At 43.1% G+C, this 20,420-nt stretch overlaps 1 protein-coding gene across 1 annotated transcript in view; it reads right to left on the bottom strand.

The window, feature by feature from the left end:
• galnt18a (UDP-N-acetyl-alpha-D-galactosamine:polypeptide N-acetylgalactosaminyltransferase 18a) overlaps positions 1–20,420 on the bottom strand; it is a 280,427-nt gene that overhangs the window by 114,881 nt on the left and 145,126 nt on the right. Inside the window, exon 2 of the mRNA XM_060928436.1 lies at positions 5,121–5,316. Within this exon, the coding sequence (XP_060784419.1) occupies positions 5,121–5,316 (196 nt within the window). The remainder of the gene's footprint in view (positions 1–5,120; positions 5,317–20,420) is intronic.

Genomic DNA, 20,420 nt, shown 5'->3' on the forward strand with positions numbered 1-20,420 from the left:
CAGATGTGAAGTGAGCGCCACCAGTCGGAAGTCGTTCAGCTCGCTGGGCCGATTCTTTTTGGGAACTGGAACGATACATGATGTCTTCCAGAGGGTGGGCACTCTTCCCAGCTGCAGGCTAAGGACTTCTCTTTCTTACAAAATCATTTGCAAGTCCATCTGAGCAGAGAATCTTTTGGCCATCTTGATCAGTTGTGATAAGGAGCCACATTGGAGAAGATGTATTTATTGTGTCCCGCCCCCAATTTATGGGAACTTCTGTCTTGGTTCCCACAAGACAGAGGGTAAATTGTGTAGGAATGTGAGAGCAGACAGGTGTCGGTGCTTAAACGTCAGGGGCAGAAACACAAAACTCACGCACACACACGCTAACAGCAGGCCCAGACAGGAGGAGGACAGAATGAAGGTACACACTTTTATTAGCCCCGGGTCCGCTGGACCCGAACATCTCATCTCTCATCTCATTATCTCTAGCCGCTTTATCCTGTTCTACAGGGTCGCAGGCAAGCTGGAGCCTATCCCAGCTGACTACGGGCGAAAGGCAGGGTACACCCTGGACAAGTCGCCAGGTCATCACAGGGCCGACACATAGACACAGACAACCATTCACACTCACATTCACACCTACGGTCAATTTAGAGTCACCAGTTAACCTAACCTGCATGTCTTTGGACTGTGGGGGAAACCGGAGCACCCGGAGGAAACCCACGCGGACACGGGGAGAACATGCAAACTCCACACAGAAAGGCCCTCGCCGGCCCCAGGGCTCGAACCCGGACCTTCTTGCTGTGAGGCGACAGCGCTAACCACTACACCACCGTGCTGCCCCCTTTTCATCATTCTATGAATTATTCAGTAACTTCAGTGAAACGAGAAACGACTGGAAACTATTCTGTAGTGATGAGAGTGAAACCTGTAGAATGGAATGAGGAATAAATCACTTCAGGACGTGCTGTTAGATGAAAATAATCAATAACAGGGTCATGTGATGAAGACGAGTTCATGTTTCCTTCGGAAAGTTGATGATATTCTGAAAACAGTGTGCCTTGAAATCTTTTATTCGAAGGCAAACTAACAACTACTGCAAGTGTGCATTCATTAAAGATATTTTTTATCCTGTTATAGTTGCATTTAAAAGTTATTCTCATCTCTTTGATAAGTTAAAACAACAACAACAACAACGCTTAATGTTACAGCTTTACATGTGACTGTTATAAAGCCCTGACACTGAAGACTCCTTCCATTAATTTTCTCTTATGAAATGCTTCATCAAATCACAATTCTACATTTTTCTTTGTTTGAAAAAACAAAACAAAACTTAATCACTTTATTAATCCAACGCAGTAAAGCAGAGTCACTGCTCCCACCGTAGTGTTCCTTTAAAGCTAGACTGCCTTTCAGATTTTTCAAGTGTAGGTCATAAAAAGAATTTTCGACATCCAATTATTTTTGTTTAGTGGATTGAAAGCTACTGAATTCAAATCACAGACTTCCAATTGTATTAGTTTTTTTAAAAATAGAACAATTAATGAATTTATCTCCACGTGGCTCTAAATTCTCTGCTATTTTTTCCTGCTTCACCATGACCCAATACAAGATACTACATCATGCATCACGTGGTGGGCTTTCACTGTTCGCACAAGGCATTGTGGGATACAAATTTGAAACAGGAGAGAAAAATGGAGGACGTGAGTGTGCGAATGAAACATGAAAGACTGACTACAGTAACGGAAAGAAAGCGAGAAGAAAAGACGTTATGTAATATACGAAGGAAAGGAAACGCAGGACCAAACTAATAAATATCGGCGCTCAGCGAGCACCTCGGTGTGATCAGCTGTTCGTTTAGCGACAGAATGATGGAACTGTCAGTGCACGCTCAAAGGGAAACCTGCGCATGCGCACACACACACACGGACTTCCTCTGTCTGCTTGACTGCGCGAAGCGAGTGATTTCATGCACATTATTTGCTTTAATCCCCTCAAATTAAATAACTTCCCAGCCACGGAACAGAATGGACTGATATTTTGTGAGATATTACAGAAATAAACATATATCACAATGACCACATTTCAGAGTGAACTAAATTTCACCGATTTTATGACATCGAAAGGCCGTCTAGCTTTAATAGTTCATCAAAAAATATCCAAAAATTAAAAATGTTATCCATGCCATAGTTTTTATCCATTTATAGTTATATTTGATGTTCTTTATTCGTCTGAGATGATATTGAGTGAGTTTTTCCTGTTCAGAATGAGCATATTAATATAACCCTGTGATTTATATTAGATTATAGCTGCACTTCTGTCAGAGCCGCTGTTACAGAAAACTGATGAAACATTAATGAAAAAGCAGCAGGTTATAAAAGTCCGATTTCACTGCAGATTTACAAAACACTTATTTCCTTGTTGAGCCTGTGAAAGCTCCATCACCCTGACCATTTGGTCCTGCTTATAAAATGTGGTTTCAACACAACGCTGCGAAATATACTGTAAATATACTGATTTGTGCATATTTATGAGCACTGGCATTCTGCTTTATGAATATTAATGACTCCTGGATGGTATCAGTGCGAGCTGTATAGTCGGTATAGTCACTCTAAAAGTAATATATTTATTATAAATATAAAAACATGATTTTCAGTACAAATGACTAGAGATGTGTTTATCGATGAGTAACAATCATAGAAAATGATGGAATGTAATAATGTATGAAATAATATTACCTTGACTTGTACAACCCCAATTCCAAAAAAAGTTGGGACTCTGTGTAAAACATAAATAAGAACACAATGTGATGATTTGCAAATCATAGAAACCCTATATTTCACTGAAAATAGTACAAAGACAATAAATCAAATGTTGAAACTAGGAAATTGTATTGTTTTTGAAAAATATATGCTCATTTTGAATTTGAGGTCAGCAACACGTTTCAGAAAAGTCGGGACAGGGACAACAAAAGACTGAAAAAAGTTGTGTAATGCTGAAAAAACCCCTAATTTGGTTAATTGGCAACAGGTCAGTAAGATGACTGGGTATAAAAAGAGCATTCCGGAGAGGCGGAGTCTCTCAGAAGTAAAGATGGGGCGGGGTTCACCGCTCTGTGAAAGACTGCATGGACAAACAGTGCAACAATTTAAGAATAACGAAATATTCTCAATGTAAAACTGCAAAGAATTTATGGATCACATCATCTATGGTCCATATCATTAAAAGATTCAGAGAATCTGGAGAAATCTCTGTATGCGAGAGACAAGGCTAAAAACTGACATTGGATGCCTGTGATCTTCAGGCCCTCAGGAGACACTGCATTAAAAGCAGACATGTGTCTGTAGTGGAAATCACTGTATGGGCTCAGGAACACTTCAGAAAACATCGTCTGTGAAAACACATCGTTATTGCGTCCACAAATGCAAGTTAAAATCAGATATTAACAATATCCAGAAACACTGCCACCTTCTCTGGGCCCGAGCTCTTTTACAATGGACTGAGGCAAAGTGGAAAACTGTCCCGAGGTCTGACGAATCAAAAGTAGAAATTCTTTTTAGAAATCATGGACACCACGTCCTCCAGGCTAAAGAGGAGAGGGACCATCCGGCTTGTTATCAGTGCACAGCTCAAAAGCAGCATCTGTGATGGTATGAGGGGGCATTAGTGCACATGACATGGGTAGCTTGTACATCTGGGAAAGCATCATTAATGCTGAATGATATATACACGTTTCAGAGCAATATGTCATGTTTTTCAGGGAAGGCCTTCAGCAAGAAAGAATATTGTTAATATCTGATTTTAACTTGCATTTGTGGATACAGTAACGAAGTGTTTTCAGAGACGATGGTTTTCTGAAGTGTTCCTGAGCCCATACAGTGATTTCCACTACAGACATGTGTCTGCTTTTAATGCAGTGTCTCCTGAGGGCCTGAAGATCACAGCAAGACAACGCCAAACCGCTTTCTGCACATATTAAAACTGCATGGCTCCGTAGTAAAAGAGTCGGGGTGCTAAACTGGCCTGCTGCAGTCCAGACCTGTCTCCCATTTAAAATATTACGAACCACAAAATACGACAAAGGAGACCCTGAACTGTTGAGCAACTGAAATTGTATATCAGCCAAAAATGGGAAAACATTTCTCTTTCAAAACTACAGCAATTGGTCACCTCAGTTCCCAAACATTTACAGAGTGTTGTTAAAAGTAGAGGTGATGCAACACAGTGGTAAACATGTCTCTGTTCCAACTGTTCTGAAACGTGTTGCCGACCTCAAATTGAAAAAAAAATGAGCATACAGTATATTTTTCACAAAACAATAAAATTTCTCCGTTTCAACATTTGATATGTTGTCTTTGTACTTTTTTCAATGAAATATCGGGTTTCCATGATTTGCAAATCATCGCATTCTGTTTTTGTTTACAGTTTACACAGCGTCCCAACTTTTGTTTGGAATTGGGGTTGTAAATGTATTCAGTGAGCTGCCTCGAATTTTGCAATTTTACCAAAAATGTTTCTGTTCTTCAGTTTCATGTGCATTCAGACTGTTCACCAATTGCTCATGGTTTCTTACACGCTTGAGTACTTGACTACAAAATTGCTCAAATGCCATCACTAATATTTATATATCTTTCCTTTTATGACATCTTTTTTTCTTCCTGTTTTCCTTAACTGTAAATCCGTGGCTTATTATTCACTTATTATATATTCATCCGAAAGCATGCTATTCGCTAACAACTATAAATTATTCAGACCTTGCAGGTCCTGCGAGATTCCTGTTGCAAGATATCGAATTAATTCAGCTTGCTTGACATCACAGAGAGGGCCGCGTACAAAAAAAAAGAAGACTTGTGAAGTAAAGAAAAGAGAAGAAGCGAAGCTGCAGGAGCTCAGCCAACCAAACGATCATGGGTTTATTTCCAGCTGATCGCATGCATATACCATTTCACAGGGTTCCCTTCAGCAGGACATTTAAGCTGCTCCGAGGCACAGTGTGTGAGCGAGTGCATCGGCTATAAGTCAGATAAACGATATGGTGCCAGAGTGACTGAAAGAGACAGAGCGTTATGGAGGGAGGAGTAGCGTGAATGAGAGTAAGATTGAGGGATACAGAGTGTGTTTGGTGACTCACTTACCCGTCTGGTCTGAGGTCAGGGATGGATCTGTCCAGTGAGAGGCGGTCACTGAGGTAGGCGTTGTATCCGTAATACTGGAACTTGCGCAGAGCAACACGGCGGCTCTCAGGGCCCAGGTCACGGCCCCAACGCAAGAACAGAGGAGAGTCTGAGAGAGCAAGATCAGCTGCATCGTCCCTGTCCTTCTGAGTTCTCTCTACACACACACACAGGAGTGGTTTATTCAAACTGCATGGACATGTATTCAAAGAAGAGATATAGTTTGGCCAAGAGATTCGAACAATGCATCAATAGTACAGATTTCAAAGGAAATTTTCTGATAAGCACCTCATTTAAAATCATTAAAATCACACAAAGGGCTTCAACAGTAAAACAGTATAAAAAGTCTATAATATTGTACTGTAATATCAGCCTGGATAAATAATTTCTGTACGGCTGTTTCACTCATAATGGAGTTAATGTACTGTATATTTTCCCATCATTAATTTTACCACCAGGAACTCACACTAAGTGGTGAATATGGCCAAACAAAATCACAAACAATCCTAAAAACACAAGGAAAAAAATCATTAACAAGAATCAAGAACCAGATGGACAACACACATCTGGTACGACACAGTAATAAGGCGTGGTACGTCAGAAGTAGTGCAAGTTAGGATTGTGTGGATATACCAGTGATGAACCGTTACTATTAGAGCTGGGACTTGAGCTCAGCCAAAACTGAACCAGACACCAAAAAAAGCAACAGGATAAAGGATTTTGCGAGGGATTAGCGGCAGGCTGCCAGGTCGCTCCGTTGTGTATAGCTGTCGATGTTGATTTTAAAAGTAACTCAGTAAATTACACAGGGAAATGAATACTGAAGTCTGAGTGAAAAATACTGTAGTGAGCGTGCAGCGTGGAAGAAGAATCTGGAGACAGAAATCTTAGTTTCTCGGTCGTTAGCCTGTAGCTCTCGATAGATAGCACTGACCACTTTATTAGCATTCGCTAACACTACTGATGAACGTTACACCGGCTGGAAGGCGACTTCACTGCTGGGCTGACGACACCGACTCGCAGTTAAGCTCGTGTTGGGGTTCGAAAAGGCCGAGGTGATAAATTTTTGGTCCCTCCCACTATGAATCAAAATCTGATTGGTTAATTAATTCATCTGTCACTTCCTACATAAACATACACTGCCATGGCCGTCTGTCCCGGCAATGAAGTCATAACCAATGAGTGAGCAGCTCTAAACTCTTCTCAGCCAAAGGACAACAAACAAACCAACAAATTTCATTGGATAACTTGATTTTAATGTTTTCAGGACAGTAACCCTTTCATTTCTGAAGCAAATTTGATAGAAAATGAGGCAGAATTAGAATAGAATAATTATAATGAAATTATGAAAGAATGAAAGATTAAATATAACATTTGAAATGCTGATATGTTTGGACTTCTCTGAACGCCTAGAAGGCCCTGCCGGTTCTCCTCTGGGATATACCTGGCAAAAGTTTGGATACACCTTCAAATTTTAATTCAAAGTTTGTTCTTTATTTTTATTAATTGAAGCACTTCATGTCTTAAAGTAATGATGGGTGTTGTTTCTCTTTACTTAGTTGTTTGGTTTGTGATATAATACAGTATGGTTTACTACACTTGTGGTGTGGAATCGGGCTATTTTATTATTTACTGTTTGATCTCAAACGCATCATGAAGGTAATAAATTAATCCACTAATTACTTTTAATGAGGCACACCTGTTAACTGAAAAGCATTCCAGGTGACTACCTCATGAAGCTGGTTAAGATAATGCTAATAGTGTGCGAAGTGTCATTAAGGGAAACGCTGGATACGCTGGAGAACCTAAAATATCAAATGTACTTTGTCTCTTCTTTTGAAACACTTTTTCATAATATGTACTTATTGACTGAGTGGGAGGGCCGGATGGTAAAATAATTGACCTAAGTCAGTCAATAAGGATTTTATCATACGACCTTTTATCAGTAACATACACAGTGGAAAATAATCAACAACGGTGTGTGAAAAACGAAACAATCAATTTTTATTTGATTGACAACAAACCATTTATATGCTGAATCACCTTTGCACAAATTTGAAATCACAATTTGAATTCGATAAAATACAGCTGACTTTACTGTTCTCTCGAAATGAAAAAAAGTTCTTTTATGTACAGTGGTGCTTGAAAGTTTGTGAACCCTTTAAAATTTTCTATGTTTCTGCATAAATATGACCTAAAACATCATCAGATTTTCACACAAGTCCTAAAAGTAGATAAAGAGAACCCAGTTAAACAAATGAGACAAAAATATTATACTTGGTCATTTATTTATTGAGGAAAATGATCCAATATTACATATCTGTGAGTGGCAAAAGTATGTGAACATTTGCTTTCAGTATCTGGTATGACCCCCTTGTGCAGCAATAACTGCAACTAAACGTTTGCGGTAACTGTTGATCAGTCCTGCACACCGGCTTGGAGGAATTTTAGCCCGTTCCTCCGTACAGAACAGCTTCAACTCTGGGATGTTGGTGGGTTTCCTCACATGAACTGCTCGCTTCAGGTCCTTCCACAACATTTCCATTGGATTAAGGTCAGGTCTTTGACTTGGCCATTCCAAAACATTAACTTTATTCTTCTTTAATCATTCTTTGGTAGAACGACTTGTGTGCTTAGGGTCATTGTCTTGCTGCATGACCCACCTTCTCTTGAGATTCAGTTCATGGACAGATGTCCTGACATTTTCCTTTAGAATTCGCTGGTATAATTCAGAATTCATTGTTCCATCAATGATGGCAAGCCGTCCTGGCCCAGACGCAGCAAAACAGGCCCAAACCATGATACTACCACCACCATGTTTCACAGATGGGATAAGATTCTTATGCTGGAATGCAGTGTTTTTCCTTTCTCCAAACATAACGCTTCTCATTTAAACCAAAAAATTCTATTTTGGTCTCATCTGTCCACAAAACATTTTTCCAACAGCCTTCTGGCTTGTCCACGTGATCTTTAGCAAACTGCAGATGAGCAGCAGTGTTCTTTTTGGAGAGCAGTGGATTTCTCCTTGCAACCCTGCCATGCACACCATTGTTGTTCAGTGTGTAACATGGGCAAGGGGTTGCTCGATTGGCAGTAGGTGCCTTTAATGGGTGCGGTGTATCGTAGTGGGCGTGGTTGTAATTAAGATCAGGTGCTCTGGCAATTGGCATGACACCTTAAGAGTAGCAGCGTTTCCCACTCGTGTCATTTTTTGGGGCTTTGTCTGCCTGTCGTCGTGCTTCACCTCTGTCTGGTTTGTTTGCCTTGCCTGCCTGTCGTGGTGCCCCATCTCCGTTTGGTCGGTTTGCCTCCTTATGAGCTGGCCTCTTGCTCACTGGCCTCGTGTTTTGCATCTCTTTGGAGAGAAATCTACGTTAGAGATTTGCTGTAATCTTTCGTGCTGCCGTAATCCTGTGGCGTGTTGTGCTCTGCTTGTGTCCAGAGAACGTAAGTGCCGGTTTTCTTTCTTTTTAACGTGTCGAGCGTTTATATACATTACATTCATGCGGCATGAATTTATTGTAGCGTGAACATTGGTGATTGGCTGAGGACCGCAAAACCTAGTGCATCAACTTTGCTGTGAAGGCGACCGACTAACCCCTGATTCTACGTTGTGGCTGACATTCATACAGGTAGTGTAGGTTTTAACATCTTACCCCGTTCAGACTGCCTCTGTGACCAAAGTATGTAAAATGACAGCCGTGTGATCCTGATTTTGGTATATTATAACCATGTTTCCTTGCAGGTGGAGCACTCTACGCCACCCCAGCCACTGTTTTTCCTGTGCCCTATTTTTAGTTTAAAGTGTGTGCGTGTGTCCGTGTGTCGGTGTGAGAGGTCGGCTCACGGTGCGTATTTGGCAGTCGCTACCGGTGGGCTGGGTGTTTGCATGTTTGTGTGTATGTGTGTGCGGTGTGTAAGTTGTGGGTTATTTGGGTTAGTGTTGAAGGGTAACAATTTTTGGTTTTGGCCACTTTGTGTTTTTGTTGCTTCACTGGTTTGTTTAAATTTATTAGGGCCCGAGCCCTACTGGGCGAAGGCCCTATTGTTCTTGTAAGAGTTCACTATTATTAGGGCCCGAGCCCTACTGGGCGAAGGCCCTATTGTTCTTGTAAGAGTTCACTATTATTAGGGCCCGAGCCCTATAGGGCGAAGGCCCTATTGTTCTTGTAAGAGTTCACTATTATTATTCTTCTTTATTTTTCTCCGCTGTTGGGCCATTTTCGGGGCGCTTGCCATGGGCGAAAACGCACGAAATTTGGCACCAGTTCCGAGAATTGCCACCGCTACTCAGAACCAAAAGCCCAAACTTGGCCGGGGCTCAGGGCCTCTATAGCGCCCCCTAAGTCGTTGTGATTTTGGCCTCCCGCATGAAGGTGCCTGGTTGCCATGTAGTTTGTAGTAGTGGCATGCCATTTGGAACGCATATGTATCTCGCTAAGCCGGACAAAAATGTAATGCCAATGCATTAGCCACGCCCAACAGGAAGTGAGGTAATTTCACTTTTGTGCGAAATGCATGGCCACGAAGACGGCGCAACTCCTCCTAGACCGTTCATAGGAATGTCACCAAAATTGATACACATCATCTACAGACATGGCTGACAAAAGGTACTAAATACGTTTCACGTAGCTTAAACCGTTCAGAAGTTATACGTCAATCAATTTTCAATGCAAAATTTTACATGCTTAAAAATTCATAACAAATCTTCTAATTGCTCAAAACTGCTCATACTTCACACGCAGATCACTCATTGGGCTTCTGACATGTTACCCGCTTTCTGTGATATTTCGCCACTGGGGGCGCTATTTTTGGGCAAAAATTCCAATCTTTCCTCAAATTTGGTCAAACTTCACGGCCACCCTCTTACTACCTCCCATGTCATGTATACCACATTTTGGGAATTTTCGTCCATGGGGGGTGCTGTTTTTGGCCGACGCAATTGCTCCAAAACGGGTTTTTGGTAAATAATTCCATAATGCTTTTCCTTCACACCACTACCTTGTGATAGTACATTGCTGTTGTTGTCACTTATTTTTCCAACTCATAATCGCTCATGTACAGCATAGCGCCACCTACTGACATGGGAAAAACCAAAAAATTTATTCTTCAAAAATCTATATCTCATCTTCTATTTACTCAATTGTCATCAAACTTCATACAGAAACTCTTCATAGCTCACCTTACATCTACGCCAAATTTTGTGCACTTTCGCCACTGGGGGCGCTATTTTTGGGCAAAAAATCCAATCTTTCCTCAAATCTGGTCAAACTTCACGGCCACCCTCTTCCTACCTCCCATGTCATGTATACCACATTTTGGGAATTTTCGTCCATGGGGGGGCGCTGTTTTTGGCCGACGCAATTGCTCCAAAACGGGTTTTTGGTAAATAATTCCATAATGCTTTTCCTTCACACCACTACCTTGTGAAAGTACGTTGCTGTTGTAGACACTTATTTTTCCAACTCATAATCGCTCATGTACAGCATAGCGCCACCTACTGACATGGGAAAAACCAAAAAATTTATTCTTCAAAAATCTATCTCTCATCTTCTATTTACTCAATTGTCATCTAACTTCATACGCAAACTCTTCATAGCTCACCTGACATATACGCCAGATTTTGTGCACTTTCGCCCCTGGGGGTGCTGGTTATGGCAAAAATGATATTGCAGCTTCTCATTTGTCAAACTTGGCAAGCAAACTCTTTACAAGACCCTTATTGGGGCGCTTGCCATGGTCGACAACGCACGAAATTTGGCTCCTTTTTCTTAGACTGCCACCGCTCCTGAGAACCAGAAGCCCAGATCCAGGCCGGCCTCAGGGCCTCTATAGCGCCCCCCGGGCACCGTTCAGTGCGAGACCCTATTGTTGCCATGTGTCCATTTCTGTGGTTTGTCGCCATTGCGGGAGTAATGTCTCTTGCCGAAGAAGCTGTGGAAGGTATTTCGCGGGGACGCATGCCCCCGCCCCCCTTGGCCGCTGGCGCGAGGGCCCGTCGAGGCCGCTTGCGGCTTTAATTAGGGCCCGAGCCCTATAGGGCGAAGGCCCTATTGTTCTTGTAAGAGTTCACTATTATTATTCTTCTTTATTTTTCTCCGCTGTTGGGCCATTTTCGGGGCGCTTGCCATGGGCGAAAACGCGCGAAATTTGGCGCCACTTCCGAGAATTGCCACCGCTACTCAGAACCAAAAGCCCACACTTGGCCGGGGCTCAGGGCCTCTATAGCGCCCCCTAAGTCGTTGTGATTTTGGCATCCCGCATTAAGGTGCCTGGTTGCCATATAGTTTGTAGTAGTGGCATGCCATTTGGTATGCATTTGTATCTCACTAAGCCGGACAAAAATGTAATGCCAATGTATTAGCCACGCCCAACAGGAAGTGAGGTAATTTCACTTTTGTGCGGAATGCATGGCCAAGAAGACGGCGCAACTCCTCCTAGACCGTTCATAGGAATGTCACCAAAATTGATACACATCATCTACAGACATGGCTGACAAAAGTTACTAAATACGTTTCACGTAGGATAAACCGTTCAGAAGTTATACGTCAATCAATTTTCACTTCAAAATTTTACATGCTAAAAAATTCATAATAAATCTTCTAATTGGTCAACACTGCTCATACTTCACACGCCGATCACTCATTGGGCTTCTGACATGTTACCCAATTTCTGTGATATTTCGCCACTGGGGGCGCTATTTTTGGGCAAAAAATCCAATCTTTCCTCAAATTTGGTCAAACTTCACGGCCACCCTCTTACTACCTCCCATGTCATGTATACCACATTTTGGGAATTTTCGTCCATGGGGGGCGCTGTTTTTGGCCGACGCAATTTCTCCAAAACGGGTTTTTGGTAAATTATTCCATAATGCTTTTCCTTCACACCACTACCTTGTGATAGTGCATTGCTGTTGTGGTCACTTATTTTTCCATCTCATAATCACTCATGTACAGCATAGCGCCACCTACTGACATGGGAAAAACCAATAAATTTATTCTTCAAAAATCTATATCTCATCTTCTGTTTACTCAATTGTCATCAAACCTCATACGCAAACTCTTCATAGCTCACCTGACATGTACGCCAAATTTTGTGCACTTCTGCCCCTGGGGGTGCTGGTTATGGCAGAAATGATATTGCAGCTTCTGATTTGTCAAACTTGGCAAGCAAACTCTTTACAAGACCCTTTTTGGGGCGCTTGCCATGGTCGACATCGCACGAAATTTGGCTCCTTTTTCTTAGACTCCCACCGCTACTGAGGACCAGAAGCCCAGATCCAGGCGGGCCTCAGGGCCTCTATAGCGCCCCCTAACTCATTGTGATTTTTGGCCTCCCGAATTAAGGTGCCTGGTTGCCATGTAGATTGTAGTAGTGGCATGCCATTTGGTACGCATATGTATCTCAGTAAGCCGGACAAAAATGTAATGCCAATGCATTAGCCACGCCCAACAGGAAGTGAGGTAATTTCACTTTTGTGCGAAATGCATGGCCACGAAGACGGCGCAACTCCTCCTAGACCGTTCATAGGAATGTCACCAAAATTGATACACATCATCGACAGACAGGGCTGACAAAAGTTCCTAAATACGTTTCACGTAGAATAAACCGTTCAGAAGTTATACGTCAATCAATTTTCAATGCAAAATTTTACATGCTTAAAAATTCATAACATATCTTCAAATTGCTCAAAACTGCTCATACTTCACACGCAAATCACTCATTGGGCATCTGACATGTTACCCAATTTCTGTGATATTTCGCCACTGGGGGCGCTATTTTTGGGCAAAAAATCCAATCTTTCCTCAAATTTGGTCAAACTTCACGGCCACCCTCTTACTACCTCCCATGTCATGTACACCACATTTTGGGAATTTTCATCCATGGGGGGCGCTGTTTTTGGCCAACGCAATTGCTCCAAAACAGGTTTTTGGTAAATAATTCCACAATGCTTCTCCTTCACACCACTACCTTGTGATAGTACGTTGCTGTTGTAGACACTTATTTTTCCAACTCATAATCGCTCATGTGCAGCATAGCGCCACCTACTGACATGGGAGAAACCAAAAAATGTATTCTTCAAAAATCAATATCTCATCTTCTATTTTCTCAATCTTGATCAAACTTGATACGCACACTCTTAACAGGTCACCTGACATATGTGCCAAATTTTGTGAACTTTTGCCACTGGGGGCGCTGTATATCTCGGCTTCTGATTGGTCAAACTTGATCAAACTTTATAAAACAACTCTTCATAGGTCCCTTGACATGTATACCAAATTTGGTGAACTTTCACCACTGGGGGCGCTCATTGCGCTGTAGCAGTTGCAGGAGAGGTGTTTACAATCATGAGGCACCAGGAGTATGTTGTTTTGGTTGCCTTAAACACACATGAATTGTGGACCACTGGGGGTGCTCATTGCGCTGTAGCAGTTGCAGGAGAGGTGTTTACAATCATGAGGCACCAGGAGTATGTTGTTTTGGTTGCCTTAAACACACATGACTTGTGGGGAATGGGTAGGCAGTCGGGAGCAAGTGTTGTAGCGTTACATACAGACTAATAGATGTCTAACAGAAGACAATCCTATGTAGCTATAGCTTGGTGACTGATGAGGTAAATACATTAATTCGGTTGGGAAGCCATGGCATAAAATGTTCTGTCCATGACAACATCTCAGCGCACCGTGTACTCTGTGTCCAATTCTGTGCTTTGTCACCATTGTGGGAGTAATGTCTCTTGCCACAGAAGCTGTGGAAGGTATTTCGCGGGGACGCATGCCCCCGCCCCCCTTGGCCGCTGGCGCGAGGGCCCGTCGAGGCCGCTTGCGGCTTTAATTAGGGCCCGAGCCCTATGGGCGAAGGCCCTATTGTTCTTGTAAGAGTTCACTATTATTATTCTTCTTCCGTCTTCTTCTTCTGCTTCTTCTTCTTCTTCTTCTTCTTCTTCTTCCGTCTTCTTCTTCTTCTTTATTTTTCTCCGCTGTTGGGCCATTTTCGGGGCGCTTGCCATGGGCGAAAACGCACGAAATTTGGCACCAGTTCCGAGAATTGCCACCGCTACTCAGAACCAGAAGCCCAAACTTGGCCGGGGCTCAGGGCCTCCATAGCGCCCCCTAAGTCGTTGTGATTTTGGCCTCCCGCATTAAGGTGCCTGGTTGGGCGAAGGCCCTATTGTTCTTGTAAGAGTTCACTATTATTATTCTTCTTCCGTCTTCTTCTTCTGCTTCTTCTTCTTCTTCTTCTTCCGTCTTCTTCTTCTTCTTTATTTTTCTCCGCTGTTGGGCCATTTTCGGGGCGCTTGCCATGGGCGAAAACGCACGAAATTTGGCACCAGTTCCGAGAATTGCCACCGCTACTCAGAACCAGAAGCCCAAACTTGGCCGGGGCTCAGGGCCTCCATAGCGCCCCCTAAGTCGTTGTGATTTTGGCCTCCCGCATTAAGGTGCCTGGTTGCCATATAGTTTGTAGTAGTGGCATGCAATTTGGTACGCATATGTATCTCACTAAGCCGGACAAAAATGTAATGCCAATGCATTAGCCACGCCCATCAGGCAGTGAGGTAATTTCACTTTTGTGCGAAATGCATGGCCACGAAGACGGCGCAACTCCTCCTAGACCGTTCATAGGAATGTCACCAAAATTGATACACATCATCTACAGACATGGCTGACAAAAGTTACTAAATACGTTTCACGTAGGATAAACCGTTCAGAAGTTATACGTCAATCAATTTTCGATGCAAAATTTTACATGCTTAAAAATTCATAACAAATCTTCTGATTGCTCAGAAGTGCTCATACTTCACACGCAAATCACTCATTGGGCTTCTGACATGTTACCCAATTTCTGTGATATTTCGCCACTGGGGGCGCTATTTTTGGGCAAAAATTCCAATCTTTCCTCAATTTTGGTCAAACTTCACGGCCACCCTCTTACTACCTCCCATGTCATGTGTGCCACGTTTTGGAAATTTTCGTCCATGGGGGGCGCTGTTTTTGGCCGACGCAATTGCTCCAAAACGGGTTTTTGGTAAATAATTCCATAATGCTTTTCCTTCACACCACTTCCTTGTGATAGTACGTTGCTGTTGTAGACACTTATTTTTCCAACTCATAATCGCTCATGTACAGCATAGCGCCACCTACTGACATGGGAAAAACCAAAAAATTTATTCTTCAAAAATCTATATCTCATCTTCTATTTACTCAATTGTCATCAAACTTCATACGCAAACTCTTCATGGCTCACCTGACGTCTACGCCAAATTTTGTGCACTTTCGCCCCTGGGGGTGCTGGTTATGGCAAAAATGATATTGCAGCTTCTGATTTGTCAAACTTGCCAAGCAAACTCTTTCCAAGACCCTTATTGGGGCGCTTGCCATGGTCGACAACGCACGAAATTTGGCTCCTTTTTCTTAGACTCCCACCGCTACTGAGAACCAGAGGCCCAGATCCAGGCGGGCCTCAGGGCCTCTATAGCGCCCCCTAACTCGTTGTGATTTTGGCCTCCTGCATTAAGGTGCCTGGTTGCCATGTAGTTTGTAGTAGTGGCATGCCATTTGGTACGCATATGTATCTCACTAAGCCGGACAAAAATGTCATGCCAATGCATTAGCCACGCCCAACAGGAAGTGAGGTAATTTCACTTTTGTGCGAAATGCATGGCCACGATGACGGCGCAACTCCTCCTAGACCGTTCATAGGAATGTCACCAAAATTGATACACATCATCTACAGACATGCCTGACAAAAGTTACTAAAAAGGTTTCACGTAGCATAAACCGTTCAGAAGTTATACGTCAATCAATTTTCAATGCAACATTTTACATGCTTAAAAATTCATGACAAATCTTCTACTTGCTCAAAACTGGTCATACTTCACACGCAGATCACTCAATGGGCTTCTGACATGTTACCCACTTTCTGTGATATTTCGCCACTGGGGGCGCTATTTTTGGGCAAAAATTCCAGTCTTTCCTCAAATTTGGTCAAACTTCACGGCCACCCTCTTCCTACCTCCCATGTCATGTATACCACATTTTGGGAATTTTCGTCCATGGGGGGCGCTGTTTTTGGCCGACACAATTGCTCCAAAACGGGTTTTTGGTAAATAATTCCATAATGCTTTTCCTTCACACCACTACCTTGTGATAGTGCATTGCTGTTGTAGACACTTATTTTTCCAACTCATAATCGCTCATGTACAGCGTAGCGCCACCTCCCGACATGGGAAAAACCAAAAATTTTCTTCTTCAAAAATCTATATCTCATCTTCTATTTACTCAATTGTCATCAAACTTCATACGCAAACTCTTCATAGCTCACCTGACATGTACGCCTAATTTTGTGCACTTTCGCCCCTGGGGGTGCTGGTTATGGCAAAAATGATATTGCAGCTTCTGATTTGTCAAACTTGGCAAGCAAACTCTTTACATGACCCTTATTAGGGCGCTATTATTATTAGGGCCCGAGCACCGTACAGTGCAAGACCCTATCGTTGCCATGTGTCCAATTCTGTTCTTTGTCGCTATTGCGAGAGTAATGTCTCTTGCTGAAGAAGCTGTGGAAGGTCTTTCGCGGGGACGCATGCCCCCGCCCCCCTTGGCCGCTGGCACGAGGGCCCGTCGAGGCCGCTTGCGGCTTTAATTATTCTTCTTCCGTCTTCTTCTTTATTTTTCTCCGCTGTTGGGTCATTTTCGGGGCGCTTGCCATGGGCGAAAACGCATGAAATTTGGCACCAGTTCCGAGAATTACCACCGCTACTCAGAACCAAAAGCCCAAACTTGGCCAGGGCTCAGGGCCTCTACAGCGCCCCCTAAGTCGTTGTGATTTTGGCCTCCCGCATTACGGTGCCTGGTTGCCATATAGTTTGTAGTACTGGCATGCCATTTGGTACACATATGTATCTCACTAAGCCGGACAAAAATGTAATGCCAATGCATTAGCCACGCCCAACAGGAAGTGAGGTAATTTCACTTTTGTGCGAAATGCATGGCCACGAAGACGGCGCAACTCCTCCAAGACCGTTCATAGGAATGTCACCAAAATTGAAACACATCATCTACAGACATGGCTGACAAAAGTTACTAAATAAGTTTCACGTAGGATAAACCGTTCAGAAGTTATACGTCAATCAATTTTCGATGCAAAATTTTACATGCTTAAAAATTCATAACAAATCTTCTGATTGCTCAAAACTGCTCATACTTCACACGCAAATCACTCATTGGGCTTCTGACATGTTACCCAATTTCTGTGATATTTCGCCACTGGGGGCGCTATTTTTGGGCAAAAATTCCAATCTTTCCTCAAACTTGGTCAAACTTCACGGCCTCCCTCTTTCTACCTCCCATGTCATGTGTACCACGTTTTGGAAATTTTCGTCCATGGGGGGCGCTGTTTTTGGCCGACGCTATTGCTCCAAAACGGGTTTTTGGTAAATAATTCCATAATGCTTTTCCTTCACACCACTACCTTGTGATAGTGCGTTGCTGTTGTAGACACTTATTTTTCCAACTCATAATCGCTCATGTACAGCATAGCGCCACCTACTGACATGGGAAAAACCAAAAAATTTATTCTTCAAAAATCTATATCTCATCTTCTATTTACTCAATTGCCATCAAACTTCATACGCAAACTCTTCATAGCTCACCTGACGTCTACGCCAAATTTTGTGCACTTTCGCCCCTGGGGGTGCTGGTTATGGCAAAAATGATATTGCAGCTTCTGATTTGTCAAACTTGCCAAGCAAACTCTTTACAAGACCCTTATTGGGGCGCTTGCCATGGTCGACAATGCACGAAATTTGGCTCCTTTTTCTTAGACTGCCACCGCTACTGAGAACCAGAAGCCCAGATCCAGGCGGGCCTCAGGGCCTCTATAGCGCCCCCTAACTCGTTGTGATTTTGGCCTCCCGCTTTAAGGTGCCTGGTTGCCATGTAGTTTGTAGTACTGGCATGCCATTTGGTACGCATATGTATCTCACTAAGCCGGACAAAAATGTAATGCCAATGCGTTAGCCACGCCCAACAGGAAGTGAGGTAATTTCACTTTTGTGCGACGTGCATGGCCACGAAGACGGCGCAACTCCTCCTAGACCGTTCATAGGAATGTCACCAAAATTGATACACATCATCTACAGACATGGCTGACAAAAGTTACTAAATAGCTTTCACGTAGCATGAACCGTTCAGAAGTTATACGTCAATCAATTTTCAATGCAACATTTTACATGCTTAAAAATTCATAACAAATCTTCTACTTGGTCAAAACTGCTCATACTTCACACGCAGATCACTCATTGGGCTTCTGACATGTTACCCACTTTCTGTGATATTTCGCCACTGGGGGCGCTATTTTTGGGCAAAAATTCCAATCTTTCCTCAAATTTGGTCAAACTTCACGGCCACCCTCTTACTACCTCCCATGTCATGTATACCACCTTTTGGGAATTTTCGTCCATGGGGGGCGCTGTTTGTGGCCGACGCAATTGCTCCAAAACGGGCTTTTGGTAAATTATTCCATAATGCTTTTCCTTCACACCACTACCTTGTGCTAGTGCGTTGCTGTTGTAGACACTTATTTCTCCATCTCATTATCGCTCATGTACAGCATAGCGCCACCTACTGACATGGGAAAAACCAAAAATTTTATTCTTCAAAAATCTATATCTCATCTTCTATTTACTCAGTTGTCATCAAACTTCATACGCAAACTCTTCATAGCTCACCTGACATGTACGCCAAATTTTGTGCACTTTCGCCCCTGGGGGTGCTGGTTATGGCAGAAATGATATTGCAGCTTCTGATTTGTCAAACTTGGCAAGCAAACTCTTTACAAGACCCTTATTGGGGCGCTATTATTATTAGGGCCCGAGCACCGTTCAGTGCGAGACCCTATCGTTGCCATGTGTCCAATTCTGTGCTTTGTCGCCATTGCGGGAGTAATGTCTCTTGCCGAAGAAGCTGTGGAAGGTATTTCGCGGGGACGCATGCCCCCGCCCCCCTTGGCCGCTGGCGCGAGGGCCCGTCGAGGCCGCTTGCGGCTTTAATTATTCTTCTTCCGTCTTCTTCTTTATTTTTCTCCGCTGTTGGGCCATTTTCGGGGCGCTTGCCATGGGCGAAAACGCACGAAATTTGGCACCAGTTCCGAGAATTGCCACCGCTACTCAGAACCAAAAGCCCAAACTTGGCCGGGGCTCAGGGCCTCTATAGCGCCCCCTAAGTCGTTGTGATTTTGGTCTCCCGCATTAAGGTGCCTGGTTGCCATGTAGTTTGTAGTAGTGGCATGCCATTTGGTACGCATATGTATCTCACTAAGCCGGACAAAAATGTATTGCCAATGCATTAGCCACGCCCAACAGGAAGTGAGGTAATTTCACTTTTGTGCGAAATGCATGGCCACGAAGACGGCGCAACTCCTCCTAGACCGTTCTTAGGAATGTCACCAAAATTGATACACATCATCTACAGACATGGCTGACAAAAGTTACTAAATACGTTTCACGTAGGATAAACCATTCAGAAGTTATACGTCAATCAATTTTCGATGCAAAATTTTACATGCTTAAAAATTCATAACAAATCTTCTGATTGCTCAAAACTGCTCATACTTCACACGCAGATCACTCATTGGGCTTCTGACATGTTACCCAATTTCTGTGATCTTTCGCCACTGGGGGCGCTATTTTGGGGCAAAAATTCCAATCTTTCCTCAAATTTGGTCAAACTTCACGGCCACCCTCTTACTACCTCCCATGTCATGTATACCACATTTTGGGAATTTTCGTCCATGGGGGGCGCTGTTTTTGGCCGACGCAATTGCTCCAAAACGGGTTTTTGGTAAATAATTCCATAATGCTTTTCCTTCACACCACTACCTTGTGATAGTGCGTTGCTGTTGTGGACACTTATTTTTCCAACTCATAATCGCTCATGTACAACATAGCGCCACCTACTGACATGGGAAAAACCAAAAAATTTATTCTTCAAAAATCTATATCTCATCTTCTATTTACTCAATTGTCATCAAACTTCATATTCAAACTCTTCATAGCTCACCTGACATGTACGCCAAATTTTGTGCACTTTCGCCCCTGGGGGTGCTGGTTATGGCAGAAATGATATTGCAGCTTCTGATTTGTCAAACTTGGCAAGCAAACTCTTTACAAGACCCTCATTGGGACGCTTGCCATGGTCGACATCGCACGAAATTTGGCTCCTTTTTCTTAGACTGCCACCGCTACTGAGAACCAGAAGC

This window comes from Neoarius graeffei, chromosome 8, assembly GCF_027579695.1.
Source record: "Neoarius graeffei isolate fNeoGra1 chromosome 8, fNeoGra1.pri, whole genome shotgun sequence".
Classification (NCBI taxonomy): domain Eukaryota; kingdom Metazoa; phylum Chordata; class Actinopteri; order Siluriformes; family Ariidae; genus Neoarius; species Neoarius graeffei.